This window comes from Nakaseomyces glabratus, chromosome F (genome assembly GCF_010111755.1).
Source record: "Nakaseomyces glabratus chromosome F, complete sequence".
NCBI lineage: Eukaryota > Fungi > Ascomycota > Saccharomycetes > Saccharomycetales > Saccharomycetaceae > Nakaseomyces > Nakaseomyces glabratus.
Genome location: NC_088956.1, coordinates 299645 through 321794, shown reverse-complemented (window position 1 = coordinate 321794; position 22150 = coordinate 299645). Strand labels below are relative to the sequence as shown.

Below are 22150 nucleotides of genomic sequence, written 5' to 3'. Positions count from 1 at the left end.
TAATATTTAAGTATATCCAAATGTTTGTTTCTGTTTTTTCTTAATATTTCCAACTGATTTCAGTCAACTATCTTAGCTTAAGAATATATTGAATTGTATACAGATGATCCTATCCTATATACTGTTATACTTTCTATGTAGGATCCGTACTAACTAGGTCTAATTGCAAATTCATCGAATAATTGATCGAAATCCTGGAATCCGTCTTTATTTTGAATATACTTTTGTTCAATTAATTCTGTCCATGGCTCAACAAAATCCAGTCCAATGTTATTGCTAGCTGAAAACCAGTCGATCACATCCTCGGGAAGATAAGCAGTAAACTGACCTATCTCATCTATCGAATTGGGTCCAACTTTACGTGTGGAATTAGCTGTGCCTTGTGTCGTAGTATCATGAGAGCTATCGTTTTCACTGGGAGGTTCTTGGGCGTCACTTGAAATTGTGTCATGGTTACTGGCCTCTAAAGACTCTTTGTGAGTGGTCTGTGATTCAAGGCTGGGATCATTATTTAAGCCATTCCCTGTCATGAGATTTTCATTGTCCCTCTTTCTTTCATCGATTTCCTTACATAAGAACATCAATATTGTAGAAAATTTACTAGCTAAATGCAACTCATCAGGAGTTGATTCTTTGAGAATGACTGCAGCTTGTCTAATCATATGAACAGTGTCATCAACTAATATACCACTTAGTTTCAAAATTGACTTTGCTTCCGAGTTGGTTGCCATGCTATGATCACATAATGTAATGTAGCATTTTACAATGAATGATGCAGATCTAACTATTCGCATTACCCACCTTACTGGCATATATTTCAGCATATCAACTTTGTGTACCCTTATTGCAGACTTTAGTATCTCTTTCGCGGCTCGATAAGCTTGTTCGACAAATCTTGCACTCTTTATCATTTCATTCAGGGTCAATTTGGATTCTTTCACTTCAACTTGAAGAGCTAAAGAAAATGTGTACAACTGGCAATAATAGTAATCACTAATAAAGCTTTCACCTCTTATATTGGCAGTTCTTTTGAATTTACTCAAATCATCTAAGGATATTATCACTGGCTTTTCATCGCTTACTGGTTTCATTAGTTTGTAGTAGTTCAGATACCATGCGTTCAAGATTGGAGAAAGAACATCCAATATCATTAAATTCTTCTTTTGATCTACACTTGAAACTCTTTTTTTCATTTTTTCATAGTATATTGTCTGATATGTGATTGTGACAATTCGCAATAATTCAAGTTGGGCTTTCTGATAAGTAGTGTACGGAATCGGGTTCTTCAAGAAGGAACTGTTCTCATCGAGGTAATTTATACTATATTCGTCGTTTAGGAATTCGGTTTCAAGATCAATTATAAGGTCAGGGTTTTCTTCCTTGAGTTTATCAGAATAAGCTTTATGGATTGCCCACTTTTTTGTTGACTCTTTATTCTGGGCAACAAGTTGCACAAATTTTAGTAGATCTTCATTTTCTATATCGTCTTGTGACTTGGGATTATCTATTTCAAACTCCTTCATCCCACCATCAATGGATACTAATGACTCACCTAATGTTGGTTTGAGATTCATGTTGGAAGCATAGCATATTTCAGCAATGTTCGCTGCTGTATAAATTTTTGCGTTGTTTTCTAATATGTCCATTTCTTGGGCCAATCTTATTGCAGTACCAGTAAACATCCATGCCATCCTGTCACTTCTCTTCACGGTCGCAATACCTCCCAGACCATCAGGGTCCTCTTTGGAAGAAGAAACGTTATTATCAGATAAATAATGAGCAGTATCTGATACCTCCCAGTGGATTGCTCTTGGGTTCCATTCTGTAAACAAAAGGAAAGCCAAGGTGGTACCAATTGATCTCGTGCTTGCCTGGGACCAGACAGTTTGTGATAAAAGTTGTTGGCAATGTGTCCATAATTTATTATGAATTATGACGTTTCTATTGCCTTCAATACCGTTGTCGAATCCAACCTTATCAAACGGATTATATCTGGCTGAAATAGCCAGTATGCAATGTAATAGTAGTGGATATTTGAATAATTCGTCAAAGTCCTGTAAATGCAGTGGTATGTAAGGGTAAAAGGGATGCATGAAATTGAAAAAAATATTTACCAACATTCTAGCCTCATCCATAGTAACCAGTTTACCGTCACCCAAAAGATCATAGTTATGGTTAGACGGTGTCGGCACCTCGGGTTTGATTGCCTCGATACTGGGATATGAACTCCTAGTTGAGGTATCCTTTGAGGTCGAGTTAGTTGTTGAGTCAGATTCGTTACCGTTATCCTTCTCGCTTAGGTCTCTTGTCTCTGACGTCGTACTCGCAGCATCAGATCTTGTAGAGCCGAAAGGTTCGTTATTCTTGTAGTCGTTTCTAAGTTTGGTTGCTTTAGCAAGAAACTCCAAAGCACTCTGCATTGATGTTAATTCTAGTTTCCAAGCAGTATCTGATTTAACTCTATCGCAAGCCTCTATCAATGCTGTATTTGGAGAATTTAGGGAAACTCCCTCTAAGTTTTGATTTTTCAGACCAACCAGATTGCTCAAATTGTTTAAATGCATATTTTGATTACCATTCATGGCTCTATGGTTTTGTAATGACTGTGTAATTGCATTTAGCATTGAGGCAGATGTGGGACTGGTGGATTGTGAGCTTTGCAACCCCTGTGAATCTAGGATGTTGCCTAATTTCCCTATCTTCACCTTCGGAGCATTGAAAAAACAATGTGATCTGCTTCTTCTGCATGCTGCACAAGGAGGTGACACGGGTCTATCAGCTGGTCCCAGATCACATTTTATCTTCTTGTACTTACACCGCAAACATGCACCAAATGTATTCTTGTGTTTTTGGCCTTGTGAGGATGAAGAGCCACCCACAGGTGTGGTGCTTCTTGATTTCTTCTTCGGAACAGGTTTAACTATCTTGTTATCCATGATTCGAAATCCACTTCAAAACGGAGCGAAGAGCAGGAAAGCTCGGGGAAAGAATATTGACAAGGAATATGAATATCAACGGGAAATAGTGCAAATGAAATAGGCAGGAGAACAGCGGTGGCACTTTTCCTCTATTTTCAAATCTAGTTTAACAGTAGTGGCCTTTACGCTAACAATGGGGATAAGCTTTTTATAGTTGACTTCTTTATATAAACCTAATTTATTACGTTATCCTATTGTTAATGCTGTTTTGTGATTTTGTAATTTTCTGTTTTTCTTAGGTTCTCCGGGGTTTTCAGTACAGATCAATTTAACAAACCAAAAATGTCAAAATATCAAATTAAAGCCACACAGGAAATTTTTGATTGAGAAGTGATGGCGTATAGTGGTCTTTATATATATATATTTTGTCCTCTTTTTAATTTAATAATACTAAAAGAAATTGGATTCATGACTATATGTTGGTAATTGCTCTTTGCCAGTTTTTCACCAGTTTTCTCCAGTTTTCATAGTATACTGGTTCTTGACAAGAAAAGAAAAGAAGGAGAGACTTACATCCTTTGTGGAGGTATCGTTGTTGCAAGGGCTCTTCTTAATATTAACTTATCTTGTGGGGTCAGAATCAACTGAAAATAAAAGGTGTCAAGCAGTCCCATGCAATCTGACTTCACGCTCATCGCTGGTCCCAGCACTTGTAGCATTTGCAAGAGAAGCATTGTCATGGAAGCTAAGTTGCAAGTGCATTTGATGCTTCTAGAAGAATTTTTCATTGGTATTGGAAGGAGTTAAACTTCGCCACACTTGGCTGCTCTGTTTCTGTGTCTCCTTTTACCGGAAAAACCCTGTGTTCACTCACTCAATAATTACTATATAAGTCAGCAGAGCGGTAACTGATATTCGGAAAATCCTTTGCTATCCATGTTATCACTAAAATTGTACTGGGGTTTCACTGCAGAGTACTTACGTCAACAGTAGATGACATTTCTTTTTTTTTCTTCCTCCTTATTTTGATGCATCGTACGGCTGTTTGACTATGGAGTTACTTTTCATTATCAGTTTCTTACATCCTCGCAATGAAATGGAGGAAGGTTGCCATCGAAAAGCCAACAGGACACACAGAAGTTCCCGTAGACAATGTAAGACACAAAATAAAAATGTGTCGATCTTGGCTTTTATCAGTTGTTCGACTGTATTAGAGGGAGGGGGAGAATGCCAGCGCACAGAAAATAGTGTAGAAATCAATATGTCGGGGTTTCCTTGCTATAGGTTAGAATATATTTTTAATAGAAGGTGTAAGAATTGCGGGGCACAGAAAATGCCCCACAATATTTGAAAAAAATAGGTTTAATTGGAAGAAAGAAGCTATACTGAACCAGTAGCGGGAATATAAAAAAAAAGTATCAAAAAATTATTCCGTCTGTGCGTGGGTTTCTTTGGCTCAGCTTAGGTGCGGTCAAATGTTAATTCAAGTCTCATGTTGAAGAATTCAACTTATTGGAATCCCGAAACCACTTCTGTTAGGGCTCTCTTGGATTAGAATGAACCTAACCCGCATACTCAAGGACCAAAAGAAGCTCATCCAAGAACAGATTATGAGCATTGAAACGTGTTGCTAACTAGTACTCCTATTCTCAAATTTCTTTTTTTGTTCTAATTAGACTTGAAAAGGGACCCTTTGGCTGTATTTCAACGTATTTTGGCCTTCACTAAACGGCAAAAAAAAAATAATAATGAAGCACTTGCTTATGTATTTATGTTTATGTACATCCCGAGTGAAACTGTGCGCGGCATGGTTCTCTTCATAGAGAATTAGGATTATGTAAATATCGAGACTCTTGTTATATGTTCTGAGAATATCAACAAAATGGAATCTGCTGCATTGCTATCCATTGCATCAAGGAAAATAGTAAATTTAAAAATAGAACCCGCTTTGCCCAAACTGAAACTGAAAATAAAAGGCCTTCTGTTTAGTAAACAAACGTTATCGTTTACAAATCAGTTCTATTGTTTACAAAATTTTATAAGATATTATTAATGCTGAACGGCAACACTTCACCCTCATTTGCCGACCATTGAACTTTGCTCGGTGATCACTATTAGCTCGAACCATTTTTATATGTCAAATGCCCTTAACACGTGTATTGAGAAAGTTTAAATTGATTTATTTCTAGGTGTAGAGATAACTTTTGAACTTGTAGAATGCTAATAGAATAATTTTTTTGAATATTAACTTGATATATTTAAAAATTAAACAGTTATTTGAGAGGAAGCGAGTAATAAGATTTTTAGTTGAATTGTTCATTCAAAGACTTATATTATTTACATCTCGATAATCTGTGAATTTTGAAAGTCGTTTGTACAACTCCTCATCAAATTCATCCACATCTTCGATTTGTAAATCTTTTACATTTTCATCTTCATCATCATCGATGAATATGTCACTTCCAAGAGAAAACGTACCGGAAACGCTTTCTGCCATCATTTCTTGTTTTTGCAGGTTGTAAACATCACTGTCGATTCTGGGAACCAAAGTTATAGGGGAAACCTCCTCAGTTGAGTGTTGAGATTTCCTACTTGGTGCAGTGATATATTGTGCGGGCCAAGGACTGGAATTCTCCCTCGGGATCTGGAGCTGATTACTTGAGCTGTACAATGTACTATCTGCTAAGGCACCAGTATCGTAACTCGAGTACATATTCGGTCCCCCGACAAAATTGTTGAAGGCATACGCAAGGCCTGCCATCGTACTTCCATTGGAAACCCCTTCGGAACTTGAGTAGTGCTTTTCGTCCAAGATGCCATCGTACACATTATCCTTGTAATTGCTTCTACCATTGTCATGATATCCACTAGTATTGTCAACCTTGATGTTCGATTTCTCAATAGTTGCATTTCCTTTTCTTCTTCTTTGCGTTCTTGACATCAGAATGAAGAACAAACACCATATAAAAAGCAAACCTAAAGGAAGAACTGTTGGTAATACTATTGAAATAACACGATTTTTATGTTCTTCTTTCTCTGGATTCTTATCATAATTGTCAAGACTACCAACGATGGATAAATTGCTGGGTAAGCCTTTTCCTTTCCTACTCTGTCTCGTGTTGCCTGATTGGTCACTATTGTAGTCTGCATCAGAGTTCGATGTAGATTCAATACTCGATCCAGAAATCAGACCTGTCAATGGTATGGAAGGATCAATCAATCTGGCTAGTGCACTAAGCGAATCATTTGGATTAGAATACAATGACGAATTTCTATCTTTTATCAACGCACTTAGAGAATCTAATAGATCGTTGGGAAAATAAACCTCCACGACCGATACAAAGAATTCATGGCCAGGGATAAGTAAAGGAACAATACCGTGTACACTAATTGTGGAAGCATTGAATAAATTAGAATCTAAGAAAGCCAACGCATTATCATCTATTAAAGAATTGATGGGGAAATCATTAGGTGCATAAGAGGAAAATGGATACGTCAAAACACTGGGAAGAAAATTGAATATTTGTGCTGATGATAAAGGGTTATCAATCAAAAATTGATAGTTCAGGCCTTGTTTTAGTCCTATTGTTACCAATGTTGTATTCGGAGATTTCACGGTCATCTTAGGAGGAGCGATAAACTGGGGCAAACTCTTTGTAGCAGTCGGATTGAAGGAAGATGAAACTGTAGTTGCAAAATCACTTTGAAATATAATTCCACTAGGTAGCCAATTTTCATCGCTGGACAATGTCTTGGGTCCAGTTGGTGTTGCTGGTGGAGGAGAAGCACTGGAAGGTATTTGATTTGTTATGGTTCTTGAATTAGTTGGGTTATTTTGAAATGTACCCTGTGATGGTCTTGAAGTAGAAGTCACGACTAAATTGGAGTCACTTTCAATATTTTCTGATGGTATGTTTATGTCGCTACTAATATCGAAACCTACATTAGGAGGTACTGCTGAAGATGGCTCGGTCAAAACTTGTGTAGGAATGGAATTGGAGCTAACGATATCCACATCTACTGAAGGAGCAACACTATTTAAAGCATCGTGATTAGATACAGAGTTTGGGCTAGAGTCAGCATCTTTTGAAGCTATGTGTACGCTAGACACATCGACATTGGAAGCAGTAAACTCTGAAACCGTAGAAGTTGTGGGGGTATTATCTTCAGGTTGTGGGATAGTGTTGGAAGAATCAGCACTTGGCACTGAATTGGCAAAATTGGATGCGCTGTTTTGAACATTCACGCTTGATTGTGCAATTTCAGCATATGAGGCATCATCTCTTGAGATAGATTGACTATTAATTTGGGATGCAGAATCCAGTACTGTTCCCGAATTGGCAGTTGGTGTTGCATTATTATCAACTGGCCTACTTGGGGTTGCCTGTTCCAAATTTGAAGAAATAGCTTCAATGTTGTCAGTGTTTGACAATATTGATGATAGTGAAGAGGAAGATGGTGCTTGTTTGGCATCAACAGCTTCGACAGGGATTTGTGACAAGCTGTTCGAGCTTATGTATTCACTAGCAACACTTGAACCTGTTGGTTCAAGTATTGAGGATGGGATTGATGCTGCTTGGGCAGGAGATAAAGGTGCAGCCTGGCTCAATATAGTGCTGGATGCAACCGATTGAATCGAGGATGGTGGTTCATTCTCTATTGAAGAAGGTGATAGTACGGGAAAGTGCACAGAGAATTCTCTATCGGCAGAAGGCTTCAGGAAATTGGAAAGAGTAGAACTTTCAGAAACAAGTGTGGGTGTAGTCGTAGTTGTTGGTGGTACTATTAGGGGTAGGGTAGTGGTTGAACTATCAGCTACTCGTGAATGGATTGCCTGTGAATAATCCAAGGATGATGGACTTAGTTGTTCACTAAATGAAGAAGAAGGGGCATTACTAGATAATAGCCAGCTAGGAACATTAAATGATCCTGAAAACTCTGAAAAGTTAATTTCTTGGCTAGATATTTGTTGTGACGGTATAGATGAGGTTGGTGGTGACGAGACTGGTGGTGATACCAAAATTGATGGTCCCAATTGACTTATTGAACTAGATGGCAAAACAGAAGACGGTGATACTTGGACTTCTGGTGGTATAAGTGGTGCGGCAGATGATGGAGAAACTTGAACCTCAGGAGGTACAAGTGGTATAACAGAAGATGGGCTAGGCACAACTGATGATGGGGATGGCGAGTTAGATTGCACTGGTTCAACTGATGAAGGTTGGATTGATGGTTGTTGCTGTTGTGAAGAAACTTGAACACTAGAAGCGGAGGAACTGATCTCAAAAGCAGGAGGTTTCGCGGGAGCTCTAGCTTCAGATGGCGCAAATACTGGAATGACACTTGAAGAGGATTCTACATTGATTTTTGAGCTTGAGTGGTAATCAATAGATGATGGCTGCACTGATGGATTAATCGATAGTATTGAAGATGGACCTTGTTGGCTCGAACCATCGTCTAGGAAATTCAAGTCGTCCGTATTAATGTCATCAGATGGTTGACTTACGATGGAATTAGAAACACTGTTTGGTTGTATTGATGAACCCGCATCAGGATACGTATTAGTGTTTGTATTAGTGTTTGTATTGGATTCTATAGAGTTTGCAACAGGTGACGGCTGTACTTCCGATGGTTGTACCGATTGTATTTCGGATTGTACTGAGGGTACAGATTGTATTTCGGATTGTACTGAGGGTATTGATTGTATTTCAGATTGTACTGATGGTTGTGCTGAGGGTATCTCAGGCTGGATCGATGCTGATAGCACAGACGATATATCTTCCGATATGGGATTCGGTACAGGCGTATCGTTTGCGCTAGTGGTTGCAGTCACAGCAACCAACAACAACGATCGTACCAAAAGCAATAGCTTTCTCATTGTTGTAGTATGTGGTGGTGGAGCGCTTGGTGTTCTATCGTTTAGTTGGGGGGGGGGTCTGATTAGAACTCTTTTATGGTTTTATTTAAATTTTATTTGTTTTCGATAGTATTTTTTTCTTAAGTTTTTTTATTTTTTTTTTTTTTCTCTTTCTATTCATTGTGGTAGCAAATTAAGAAATGCCAATCTTCTTGTAGGCCGTAAAGTGATTACTCAAAAAGAAATTAATTGAAAGACAATAATCCCCGGTACGAGTGTTTGTCAGTAGTTATTACTCACACAAGCATCGATATATTACCCAATTGCAATTTATCATATTCCCTTTCCGTGGGCAGTCTGCCAATTTTTAGGAATCCAACATAGAGCATTCCGCAGCAACGGCCTTCCCCCATCTCTCTCTACAATGTTGCAGTTAAAGGGTCCCCAATTTAAAAAAGACGCATAGAACAAATTACCAAATACTCTTCCATACTCTTCTTAATTTGTTTGTCTTGTGCAGTCCCGGATAGGTACTCTGTACTGTGGTCTTAGTGCGGTCTGTACAATGAGAAAAGAAAAATGGCCAAGCCTGAAGGAAAAACCCTTACCAGAAAGGGAAAGTGATGAATGGGGGAGGGGAAGGAAACCCTTATATTGTGAGTACGTTGTACGGGTGTTCCTTAGAGAAGCTGAAAGTGAGAGTGGTAATCTGGGAAAGAAAAGACTATGATGGCCAGAGAAATAGCGTGAAGGTTGAAAGGAAGGTAGAAGTATTGTCGAATGATAAAAAAAAGAAGTTTCCTAACTAGGAAATGTTCTTAGCAGATGCTTAGAAACAGATGTATGCCCAGTTCACACTGTGTAATTAAAAAAGAAAGTGTCCACGTAAGATGCAGTCGTAATCTTGCTCTTAGACGAGACGTGGGTGGATTGCTGTATATCTAGTGGCTAATCACTAAAATACTTCTCCCCCCCCCAAGAGAATCCGCAGTAGATGGACCAGAAGTCCTATTCGCAGAGAAACACTAGTGGGAGTCAACCGGGATGCCTTCACTTCTCTTCTCTTTCCCATCGGACGGGGTGGGGGTATACTACTCCATCTGCACAGAGACTACCGTACGGCCCTGTATAGAATGGCATCCTGACTATAGTTACGCTGACTGGAACAGTTAGAAGAGGGACGGTACACAACACAGAAAAGTCCTGAGAGACTTACCAGATAGACCACAAGCTGAGGGGAGGCGCAGGCGGGGGGGGATGTAGGGCAGCTGAAGCATAGCCAATCTCTTAGAATGTACCGTGCAAATGCTTATCAATCGTGCAAAGCAAGGAAATTTATGATTGCCGTGTTTGTGCTAGATGATAAGAGTGCTCAACATAAGCCACAAAAGGAAAATTAAGGCAACAGCACAAATATGTGAATTACTGAAGGTGGTAAAAAAAGTAACGACAACTGCAGGATTCGAACCTGCGCGGGCAGAGCCCAAAAGATTTCTAATCTTTCGCCTTAACCACTCGGCCAAGTTGCCAGGAATATTACTGTAACGTTTTCAGTTACTTGACAATGTAACGTAAGAATTTGTTTTATACATTTGTACGTAATCACGTCACACAGTACTGTTTCACCGCCAGCACTGCGGGGCGAACCAGACAACTAAGCGATCGCTACATCTATCGTAATTGCCATTTACTCTTTCTATTATTTTTTATTAAAGAAGTTGTATATATTACCACTACTGTTAACTTTGTTTTTAGAAATGGGTTTCTTCTTTACTCTCTTCTCCTTTGAAAATAACAGCCGCTTCTCACCTATAGAGAGGTTCTTGGAAGTTGATTCTACCCCGTTCAAACTTTCTGATAGCTTCAGAGCAGCATGGTAGTCCTTATGTTCATCGTACTCTTTCAAATTATCAAAATGTACCTTACATTTCTCACAACTGAATTTCTTGGCGTCTTCATCTTTGTCCTCTACCTCAGTGACGGGTTCTATTTTAGGGGATATTGTCTTTGTATTGAAGACTTGCTTTTGGTTACCAAACATATCAAGCACCGTTTTCTGGTGGTCTAGTATATCAAAATTTGATATGATAACATTTAGATTTATCAGTGGGTAAAATTTACTGGGATCTTTGGCCGCAAACTTGTCATGGATCTCTTGCATCAATTTTACACATGTCTTCAGTAGATCTCGACTTAGATACTTTGAATTGTTAATTACCAGCGGCCCAGATTTCCGTCGTACATCTCCGGTATATGATCTTAAATTCAAAGAAACCGTTCTTGGGACAACAATCTTATTGTAATCCTGCTCTAAGTCAACAATCCGAGCTGTCAATTCACCGTTAAAGACCTCCAACCAACTGATACAATCAACAAGGCTGTTGCATGACTTCCCTCGAAGATTTTTATTTGACATCATGCTTTGTATCAAGGGTTTTGGTGTGATAGGTGTAGAAAATGTGCCTCGAACCATGCTGAAGAGTTTGTCAGACAAAACTTCAAGCTTGCTTCCTGCAACAACGGGATATTTTTTCTTGTTCTCCGCTTCATCCAATTCGGTCTCAATATAATCCCTTAACTGCTTATGGTTAGCTGGCCAGGTTTCACGAATGTGTTTGATGGTATCCTTTTCAGGCAAATTTAGCAGCCCTTCTAACTCCCTCCCTAGAGCACCACCAAGTGTCCAAAAGGACGTTATCTCAAAACCACCTTGATCTAAAAACTCTAGTATATCATTGTTCCGAATGACAGTCTGGGCGTCAGGCTTTTTGTAATTGGAACCGAGCTTACACAAAATCTTATTTCTTGCAATACCACATGATGTGGTATAACCTAGATTATCCTGAATTGTTTTCCTAATCAGTTGTGTGTTTTTTGACGCCAATGCAAAGATGACGTCGTCCCAGTCTTGAATAACGGGAGCTTCTTCATGATTATATACCAAACCACAGTAACTTAGCTTTTTTAAAGCTTCAGGCACTGGTGGTAGCGGCATATCCAACTTGTAGTCACCGTTGACAAACAACTCTCGAAGTGGATTTTCTGCAACTATATTATAGTCATCGTCATCAGTAGCTTCCACATTCGGGAACATCAAATCACGGAAGCACAATCTGCCTAGATCTAGAAACACTTCGTCAACACTGGCTTTCTCAACATGGTCACAAAATTCCCGGAAGATCTTTAATATTTTCCGACTCTCCCTTCTATATGGTTCAAGTGAAACTTTATATTCTTCCGGTGGTAATTGTTTCGCAGGATCTTCATTCCAAGAGCCGTAACCATCGTGGTATTGCCAAAAATTCTCGCCCTTCTTGAAGACAGCGGTGTGGATGGGTATTATATCACTGCTCTTTTTTAGTGCTTCCTGGATAGTGTGCATTCTTGAAATGTTGTGTTTTCTAGCCGCATATGATATAGCTATTATTGACTTCCACTGTACACATACCACTGGATCATCCTTTGAATATCCACAACGTATTTGCTCTGCCTGAGCAAAGAAGGCATTCACATCAATGTGTGCTAAGCAAGCTAAGTTTGACAAGTATGCTTTATCCTTATTATTAAGATCAATCAAATCTTTCCATGTAAATTTCGAGTGGCCCATCTGGCTCAAATACAGTCAATCAAACTGGTAATTACTGTTCTATGCAATATTGTGATTAATGGCCATACATTAGAAACAATGCTTATGACTTGGATCATCTACATTTACTACTGCAGAATTCAGGTTAGACTAACATGCAAAAAGTTTATATTCATTTTTGTAGTTATTCTTGTTTTCATTAGGATGATTACACTCTGTGGATGTGGATTAATCGATCATTGTTAATTTAGTGTAGCTACTACCATTTCAAACAAAACGTAAATTCTTGCAGTCGTACGCATTTACCCATATTGACAAGATCCAAGTATTAAGTGGTTTTACAGACTAGAAAACTAGTAGAACACCATTTACTACATGCTACAGCTATTTCATCGAACAAGATCAGTAGTCTATTACATACAAGAAAAGCGGTAACAGTTTGAGCGCTAAATTATTGACAAGATATTTTTACTATAATAACAAGTGAATTATAAGAAAATTGTATGACGTTGAAAATGGACCAGTATAGACACAGAAGAAAAAGTCTATCCCGGTGAGTAAATCATCAATAAGTGCATTTGGTCTAGTTTGATTTTAAATTGGAACAAAGTACGGAAGAGTATACAATCCCAGTATCCATTAGATCCCCCCAATTTTCCTTATAACTATGTTATCGTCAGCTAATTCAGATAAAATCCAAATTAACCTCTGAATAAAACAATTTTGGAAAAAAGAGTTAATGGAATCAATATCAACCAGAATTCTCGGTCCCAGAGTGTATCAAACATACTTTCAAGTTGTTATGATTATTTGACATGTTAGTAGTGATCAGTCTAGCGAATCTAACGATAGTTTGAAACCCAGAATCAATCACGTTCACCACAAATATAAGTTTCTACCATTGAACTATAATATTGTTAGGAAAAAGAGTAAAATAAAAGGAAAAACAGGAAAAAAATGAAAAACGTAATAATGATTTTAAAATTTCTAAGTACTTAATGAAAGCAACGAAGAAACGATAATACGGTACAGAAAATATATTCTTTTTGTGCAGAATTAAAAAACCCTTGGGAAATGATACAATCTCTTTTGGTTACAAAAAAGTTGCTTTGTGACTGTTTATTGCTTAGTGAATTTATTATTATTAATTAAAAAAATCTCCTTAATCTTTTGTTGTTAAAAGTATTTTTTATTAACCACATTAGTTTTCTGGGATTTCAATTTCACCGGCGTTGATGGCTTCAATGATGTCGTGTGGGTTCTTGAAGTCGACACGGCAACCGACAGATTGAGCAGTACCCAAGATTTCCTTGGTAACAGAGGCCAAGTTCTTACCGAAAGACTTTTCCTTCATTTGTCTAGCAATTTCAATGATTTCATCCAAAGCGACGTTACCACTGTGCTTGACGTTCTTGTCCTTCTTTCTGTCTCTTGGTGGTTCCTTTAGAGCGGTAATGACCAAAGAAGAAGCAGATGGAACAACAGAAGCGGTAGCTTGTCTGTTTTGAATCTTCAATTGAACGGTAACCTTGATACCCTTGAAGTCCTTGGTGGCCTTGGCAATATCTTCACCGACCTTCTTTGGGGACAAACCCAATGGACCAATCTTTGGAGCCAAGGCAGCGGAAGCACCGACTTCACCACCGACAGCTCTCAAGTACAAGTACTTGACTTCATTTGGATCGAACTTTGGAGGCATTTTCTTATTCTTATTTGGTCTATCCTTTCTTAAAGAGGCACTCTGTCTTCAATAATAAGCGGATAAACAATATCAAATTTGAAACTCAATATGCTTATATCCTTTATGTACTACGTTAATATCAAATTGTAAAAAGAAGACAACGTTGGCACTCCAAACAATAACGCTGAGTAGGTCAATATTCACTACTAACAATTACAATTTTGCAACTTTTCCCAATAGGACTTACTATCTGGTAATGTGATGCAATTGACAAAATTTACAACTTCCAACAATGTAGATTTGCAGTGGTTCCACAGTAATCAACGCAGAACACACAGGACCTTGGGCAACCGGCTCATCTTTCCTTCTTACCAGCTGGCTATCTCTCTAGCCTACCACTGATACATTCTGAGCCTAGCGGTGTGAAGTCTCTGCCTAGCTCTGCTGTTCCCCCCTGAGCTCAGTGGGACCAAGAAGCCAATTCCCCTCCAGGCTGCCCCAAGGCCAGTAGGTCCCAACAGCCTTGGGGTCAGTTACCAAGGGTGCCCCTTCCTAGGCCGGGGCCTCCTTGAAACCTAGACTCATCCATTCCAAGAGGGAACTGCCGAACACACAGAACTTCCCAACACCGGAGGACTGTGCCTCGCCCCTCGGAGGACCTAGAGTATCAACCTATGGGGTATTCTTTCCGGGCACTGTACCTATCCTCACAGGCTCAACCAAGAATTATCAGTTTTTCGAGCCCCACTCCGGGGAGCTGCTACCAATTGCACAATAAAACAGAAATAAATTTCTCCCAAACAAATTTCATTTCGGATCGGTTTATGGTGTATGGGTTCATAAAGTTACAGTAGTCACAAGAAAAGATCAAATTTTGTCGTACGTAGTGTTTTGTTATTGCTAAGGATCCATATACGTATCGCGGTATATTTAGACTGCTGTCACATGATGTGTAGTCGACTACCTTGAGTATTCATCACCACACTCCTAGTTGTACTTGTATTGTAAATGCAAAATTTGGAGTATACGACTATATATGGGTTTACCTATAATTATGCGGGCAACTATACATTCTCTAATACTTCGCTGTTAACTTTCTAAGAGGTCTGAAACTGCGTTCTGTTATCTCGGCCAAATGGCATAGGGAAGAAGGACGCTTTTATATATCGATTTCAATTTCATCTGGATTAGTCTTAGCCTCTTGATTTTTAACAGAGGATGCAACAAATTGGACATTACCTTGTCCTTTACTGACCTCTTCTGTGTCGACCTTCATTTCCTTTTCAAGCTTTTGTTTCAACAGTAGCATTTCCTTGTAATAACTCTTGTCACCGTGCTCTAACTCAAATTGCTCCCAAAGACCCCAAAGTTCTTCATTTTTTATTGGCGGAAGAAGTTGCGCTCCATACTGCAATAATTCCCTTGCTCTAGTGTAGTCGCTTAGACTCATTTCTAGTTTGGTAAATTTCAATACATATGTGATAGCCTTGGAATTTGGTAGTTCTTGTATACATTCAGATAATAATTGACGTAAGCTATCAGGGCCAAGGAATTCCTCGCACTTGGAGATAGCTGATTCCCACAAGTCAACTCTTTGTTTCAATTGCTCTTTGTTGGTGTACGGCCGTCTGGCACCGCTCATCAGTAGATCAATAGCTCTTGAGAATAGCTTATTGTGAATCTCAAAATCACTATATTTGACATATATGCTATTGATATTAATGTCAGTGTTGCCTAGTTGTTGTAAACATTGCTCAAATAGCTCTCTTATACGTTCCTTAGTAGCCTGATGTGCTGGTTCCATGACTTCGTCAAGCAGCAACGTCCACAGCTCGTAGCATATTTCAGGAGGAAACATGTTGATTCCCTTCTCATAGACTTGAAGGGAACCGTGTAAATTGTTATTTTGCTTGAGAAATGTCGCATAGTTGAGAATGCCTACTGGAGTGATAAGTTTTAAAGTCATTAATGTATCATATGCACGGATTACATCATTTGCATCGATGGTAGGAATCGATTCCAAAAGATCAATGTAGTAATTCCATAACCTCTTTGAAGTGAACAGTATTGTCTGTGATGGTAACCTTCTATTTTCTGATTTAAACCGATCAATTATACTTTCGTAGGATGGGGGGACTGTAAGAGCTTTTCTTAGTATCTTTAGTGCCCTCTCTATATTGTGTATCTGGAACTCATTAACTGCCCAAGTATGCCAGACTATCTCTAGGTCTTGTAAGTCTGGAAATGGAACTTTGGTAGCGCTTTCATAAATAGTTCTTGCTTCTTCATAACTTTTATTACTCCAATAAACCTTTGCATAATCGCACCATAGCTTACCGAGCATACCGTACTCTTTGTCTTTAACCTTGATGGGATCAATTGTCTTTATTGCTTCCACAAAGACTTCACATTTTTTATCAAAATCTTCAAATAACGTGGTTCGCTCAAGCCAGTTACTAACACTGTTTGGATTTTGACGGATCTTCAGATCATTGACCAACAAGTGGTACCTGCTGGTCAGGTCACCAAGAATAATCAAGTGATCATCCATTTCTGATTTCCATTTCTTTTGTACTTGAATTTCAGGGTCATCTCTCATTTCATCAAAGATAGTCTCCACATAGGCTTGTTCAAAGTTTACATGATAGGTATAAATAGCGATGAATTCATTAGTTTTCACCGTCTCTGATAGTGCTTTTGTCAAAACCTTCTCCATTTTATCGAAGTCAGCTCTTTTCATATGGAAGTCAGCCAATTTCAATGTCAGTAAGACTCGGTGCTGTGGATATTTTTCTAATAAATTATCAAAAACACTTTTATAATCCTTATCGAGACGTAATTTGTCAAGGGTATCAAGGTAATAAATGTACAGATCAAAATCATATTCTTTCTTGGATTCTCTGTTATTCTTACCGGTTTTGTCGTTGAATATATACAGGTCAAAACATTCTTTTATTATCTTGATATCTTTTGTTCTGATCAGCAGCCTTAGAGTTTCATCATATTTATCTTCGTTCGCTACCTGCAAGTAATATCGTAATAGGCTGGCTGTCCACTTATCTACATCTTCATCCTCCTCATCGTCTTCAATTTCTGTCTGGTCACCGCCTAGAAATAATAATTTATAGATGTCTAATCGTAAATCTTCGTAATTTCTATCATTAAAAGCTGAAAAATCGATATTATTAGGGCCTTCTTCTGAGGGCAAAACATGCTCAAGGGCAAATCCCAGTACTATATTCCAAATACGCTCTACTTCGTCCTTATTACACCTGTGTAGTACCAGCTGCAAGCCTTTCATAATAATATCAAGATCGAACGTGCTTATGCAGAAAAGCATCACCTCAACTGCAAACACACCCAAGGGGCCCTTCACTGAGTTTATACATCGCTCATATAGTTTAAAAGTATCTAGGTACTGATCCAGCTTGTACTGCCGCCTAAACCAACCGATATACTGTTCCCAAACGGTCAACGTTGGAAACTGGGTCACCATACGCTCGTATAACCACAAAATATGCCTTGCAGACCGCACACCATCCTCGCAAACTTGTGCCTCCCAATGTGCTATATAACGTTGCCACACTTCCACGCTTGGCGATTTCTGTAACTCATACTCAAATGCGATATCACTGTCGTCCAGTATGTATTGATCTATGTCTGCCATCCAACTGTATCCAATAAGATCCGTTCACTACTCGTTGTCAGTGTCTTATCCTTGATCTTCAAGCACCCTATAACTAGCCAATTACTGTTATGCAGATCTTGGACCAGCTAAGGACAGTCTCTGCTTCCCTCTTTATAATCCCGGTCTGGTTCAAATCGCTTATCCTTAGAAGCCCTGTAAATTTTCCAGTCTCAAAACAAAGTTCGTAGAACATTCAGCAGGGGGGCCGGGACCCTTTAATCCCGAGCCCATCGCAGCTCAAAGGATGAGTACCATAGAAAAGCAAGACGTATTAGCATGATCTCAATGGTGTGCCTGTTGATTTAAACACACGTTAGTAGCACCAAAATATGTTGTTGAAGAATCTGGTATATATTGGTAGTGTGGCTGCTTTACCCTGGTCTAGCTCATGGAGTTCGTTGCTTCAAGACGATGACAGTGTTCGTACCATTGACGTTGGTGATGGTCAATTAAGACAAGTTACTGAGTATGATAAGCTAAAATTGAGGAGGCGTGGTATCAAGTTTTTTGATGTCACAGATGTGCTGTTCTTCAGAAGCGAAGAGGACCCTGTAGTTGCTGATTATAACTATCCAATGCAAATGCATCAGAGAGATACTGTACATGGTGTGCTCGACAAGATCGATAAAGAGTCCATGTACGCAGACTTATCTAAATTGACAAGTTTCTACACAAGGTATTACAAGAGTGCGGAAGGTGTGAAGTCTGCGGATTGGGTATTATCAAGGATAACTAACATCACCAATGGGCTTGAAAAGGACCTTGTGCAGATTGAACAAGTTTCACACAAGGGCTGGGATCAGTACTCAATTGTGGTTAGATTCAAAGGTACTTCATTACCAGATAATATTGTTGTCATAGGTTCTCATCACGATTCTATCAACTTATTATTACCATCAGTTCTCCCTGCACCTGGCGCAGATGACAACGGCTCTGGTACTACTACAGTGTTGGAAGCCTTGAGAGTGTATGTGGAATACTATATAAAGCAAAACCAACGTCCTATGAATACCATCGAATTCCATTTCTACTCTGCGGAAGAAGGAGGACTTCTTGGCTCCCTTGACGTATTTACCAGATATGCTCGAGACCAAAAGAAGGTGGTAGCCATGCTTCAACAAGACATGACGGGCTATGTGAGAGATCCAGCTAAAGAGCACGTAGGTTTGGTAACTGATCACACCACGCCCAAATTAAACAACTTTTTGAAGTTGGTGATGAATGAATTCTTGTCCATACCATATGTGGAAACAGAATGTGGTTACGCTTGCAGTGATCACGGAAGTGCAGTAAAGAATGGGTTCCCTGCCGCATTTGTCATTGAGAGTGACTTTAAAAAGACCAATAGATATATTCATAGTACAATGGACACTTTGGACAGATTGAGTCTGGACCACATGGCTGAACATGCAAAACTCGTTCTGGGAACAGTTATTGAATTAGGGCAATGGTTGGGGTTCTAAGATAGAAGCGCCAATAAGATCTTGGGTTTGCTAATACTGGTTGAAATACCTACAATAATTATCCACACTGACCGGATTATCTCTATGCTTATTTAAGATATATTAAAGACTATATATCACGTGATCAAGACAATTTGATCCACGCCAAAACGTAAATCATCGCAATGTCATTTTGCAGGTTGAACAATAATAACAACAACAATAGTATTATCAGTGTAACTAGAAGTCAATGGTATGAAAGCGTAAAAGTTTTTACTATCGCAACAATCCCTACAACACAACTCATCCCAACCTCAAATGATAATACTGGAAGAGGAGAAAGAAAGTATCTCTCTGCTGCGATATTTGGTAAACGTTCCACCTGCGCAACTAATAAACGTTCTGCTTTTGTTGGCAGCATTTTTATGGGCTTGGATAGTCAGATTCCTACTGCGACATAGTATTGATATTGGTGCTGTGGTACAATTGAGTCACCCTTGGGATCAATTTGCGGCTAACAATGCAAGATTGAAAACTCAAAGCACAAGGTTTACAACTTATTTGGCGAGGGTTATCCTGCCGTTGACATTATTAACTAACATATTGCACAGCTATATTGAGGAAAACAAAGATGCGAATGCGCTAGTTGTGCTAATGTACACACTACTACCTTTAGGTCAGGCAGCATTTCTTATCCTCTCTATATTAAAGACCTGCGGAGTTGTAAGATATTGTGTGAAACGATGTCTGGTCATAGAAAGTAGCCCGCGAGCATTGAGAAATGTCTATATATTGTTTTCTGATACAGTGACTTCTTTTAACAAGCCCATTATTGATTTTGCATTATATCTGACATATTTGCTTGGTATACAAATAACGCATTTTGACTTATTCTTGGCGGTAATACCCCCATTAATAAGACTGTGCCAATGTCTGAAGGAGTACAAAACAACCAAGGAATTTACTTTGCTAGCCAATGCATTAAAATACTCATGTCATTTACCTGTAGTATTATGCCTGTGGTATTCAAGAGTATATGGAGATGATTCACTGACTATAAGGGACTACAACATCTTGAAAGTCATGATGTTCATACAGTCGACTTACTCTTACATTTGGGATGTTAGAAAAGATTGGACTATTACTTCTATATCCAGCATTAGATATCAGAAGAGCAGAGTACTGTTCCCAAAATTTTATTATCATATTGCAATTGTGATGGATGGTATTATGCGCTATTGGTGGCTATGGATTATTATTTTAGCCCCATACGATGTATCTGGGAAGCCAACCGCACTTTTTTTTGAGAAAGAAGCACAATTCATCGAGCTAATACGAAGGGCAGGATGGGTGGTATTTAAACTAGAATCCGAGTACAGTACAAGAGATAGTGATGCGATCAACTACCAAAAAGAATCTAGGTAAAACTACGAAGAGTTAATATAAATATGCATGTGTATAGACTATCCGTTAGTAATAATAATATAAAGTATTTTACTCCTCTCGACAAGTAATATGCTACTTATTATGTCCATGTTAAGGCATTTAGGACATGGAACTTAACATAAGGCTCATTTTCTTCTCTTGTTCGCATTCGCCTTCATTTGGTTTACACGTCTCTCACCCTTTGTCAGATATCTGAACTTCTTCTTCTTCTTCTTCTTATTGTCCTCATCATCACCCATGCCCAAAAATTTAGCATATTTCGTTGCTCTCGTGATGCTTTGTTTTAAAACCTTTTCCGATTGTTCTAGTTTCACATTATTAACTTCAGCAAGATATGCAAAGTTCTCATTGGGCTCCAATGTCTCAATCTCAACCACTGTATTATCTGAATACTCTGAGGCTACAGCGTTCTTCTTTAATATAGGTTTTACACCTGACTCATCTTTGTCGTCTTCATCAATTTTAGTGTCTTGGTCCGATTGAAAGCCTTCCCATTCTTCTTCTTCTTCTTCTTTAACCTCAGACTTTTGATTTTTCTTCTTTTTCGTATTGTCCTCCCAATCTTGGTCACCAGCAACTTCCTCAAGTTCAATATCTAGTTTAGACTTGAATTGCTTTAACTGCTCCTCTATCTGCTGTTTTCTCTCATCTCTTATCTTTTTTCTTTCTTCTATCTTCTGTAACCGTTCCTGCTCTTTGTGAAACTCTTGTGCTTTCTTCTGTCTCTGTACTTTTCTCTTGTGAAACCCAGTCAAGAAATCCAACCTCGAATCCTTGTCAAACGATACTTCATCAGCACCAAACTTTTTAGCCTGTTTAGTGGCATAGTTCTTACCACGCGTAAGAATCTCCCTATTACTCTTGACTGCCATATTTTGAACACTCTTACGGACTTATGAAAATTCAATTCATAAGGATAGAATACGTTGTGTATTATAGCTGTTGTATGCCCTTTACTCTTAAATATCAAACAAGCTCATCGCAAATTTTCCAAAATTTCAATTTTTTTTTCCAAGAGAAAACCCGCACATTAAATAAATCCCTAAACTTAATAGTCATACTAATAATAAAGAAACATTCTACATAGAGTCTGGCACTCATATGAACTTGAACTCTATACAAATCCAATCATACTACATTGACTTGATTATATGCCTCTTCATTATAGTTTAGGTTCACTTGCTGTGTCATCATGGCTCTTTGCTGGCTAGATTCTTTCTTGAAAAGGCATCTCAACTGTTGATTACCTTCCTCCTGTTCAACTAATAGCAAATTGTAATAAGATTACCAATTCTATTGTAACCATGAGTGGAAACAACGTTAAATATTATGATGATCATTTATATACTGTATATGCTTACACTCTTTCAACGATCATGTAAATCATGTGTTTTAAGGTTGAAGCCTGAAATCCCTTCTTGAATGTTATATGATGAGCTTATCTTTGTGTTTGGTGTAACATTACTACAAATGCACTCACATATAAACTGCTAGTGCATCGAAGATACATCTAGAACACTATCTGAATATAT

At 38.6% G+C, this 22150-nt stretch overlaps 8 protein-coding genes and 1 non-coding gene across 9 annotated transcripts; 2 read left to right on the top strand and 7 right to left on the bottom strand.

Annotated features, from left to right (window-relative positions):
* Positions 1-149: 149 nt before the first annotated feature.
* ARO80 (Aro80p) lies at positions 150-2936 on the bottom strand (the record flags this gene model as incomplete). The annotated part of the gene is made up of 1 exon (XM_446101.1): positions 150-2936. The coding sequence occupies one exon, from the start codon at positions 2934-2936 to the stop codon at positions 150-152; it is 2787 nt and encodes a 928-aa protein (XP_446101.1).
* A 2302-nt stretch (positions 2937-5238) lies between these two features.
* HKR1 (Hkr1p) lies at positions 5239-8796 on the bottom strand (the record flags this gene model as incomplete). Its single annotated transcript, XM_446100.1, has 1 exon — positions 5239-8796. The coding sequence occupies one exon, from the start codon at positions 8794-8796 to the stop codon at positions 5239-5241; it is 3558 nt and encodes a 1185-aa protein (XP_446100.1).
* Positions 8797-10222: 1426 nt separating this feature from the next.
* Positions 10223-10304, bottom strand: tS(AGA)2. Its single transcript has one exon. It is a non-coding gene; the product is annotated as a tRNA-Ser (tRNA).
* A 170-nt stretch (positions 10305-10474) lies between these two features.
* On the bottom strand, positions 10475-12382 carry RAD30 (DNA-directed DNA polymerase eta; the record flags this gene model as incomplete). Its single annotated transcript, XM_446099.1, has 1 exon — positions 10475-12382. The coding sequence occupies one exon, from the start codon at positions 12380-12382 to the stop codon at positions 10475-10477; it is 1908 nt and encodes a 635-aa protein (XP_446099.1).
* Positions 12383-13562: 1180 nt separating this feature from the next.
* On the bottom strand, positions 13563-14060 carry RPL12B (60S ribosomal protein uL11; the record flags this gene model as incomplete). Its single annotated transcript, XM_446098.1, has 1 exon — positions 13563-14060. One exon carries the CDS (start codon positions 14058-14060, stop codon positions 13563-13565), a length of 498 nt encoding a protein of 165 aa, XP_446098.1.
* Positions 14061-15201: 1141 nt separating this feature from the next.
* Positions 15202-17709, bottom strand: SYF1 (mRNA splicing protein SYF1; the record flags this gene model as incomplete). Its single annotated transcript, XM_446097.1, has 1 exon — positions 15202-17709. The coding sequence occupies one exon, from the start codon at positions 17707-17709 to the stop codon at positions 15202-15204; it is 2508 nt and encodes an 835-aa protein (XP_446097.1).
* Positions 17710-18059: 350 nt separating this feature from the next.
* Positions 18060-19193, top strand: GVI51_F02607 (putative aminopeptidase; the record flags this gene model as incomplete). The annotated part of the gene is made up of 1 exon (XM_446096.1): positions 18060-19193. The coding sequence occupies one exon, from the start codon at positions 18060-18062 to the stop codon at positions 19191-19193; it is 1134 nt and encodes a 377-aa protein (XP_446096.1).
* Positions 19194-19490: 297 nt separating this feature from the next.
* Positions 19491-20597, top strand: ERD1 (Erd1p; the record flags this gene model as incomplete). Its single annotated transcript, XM_446095.1, has 1 exon — positions 19491-20597. The coding sequence occupies one exon, from the start codon at positions 19491-19493 to the stop codon at positions 20595-20597; it is 1107 nt and encodes a 368-aa protein (XP_446095.1).
* A 146-nt stretch (positions 20598-20743) lies between these two features.
* On the bottom strand, positions 20744-21490 carry RRP17 (rRNA-processing protein RRP17; the record flags this gene model as incomplete). Its single annotated transcript, XM_446094.1, has 1 exon — positions 20744-21490. The coding sequence occupies one exon, from the start codon at positions 21488-21490 to the stop codon at positions 20744-20746; it is 747 nt and encodes a 248-aa protein (XP_446094.1).
* Between the last annotated feature and the right edge of the window lie 660 nt (positions 21491-22150).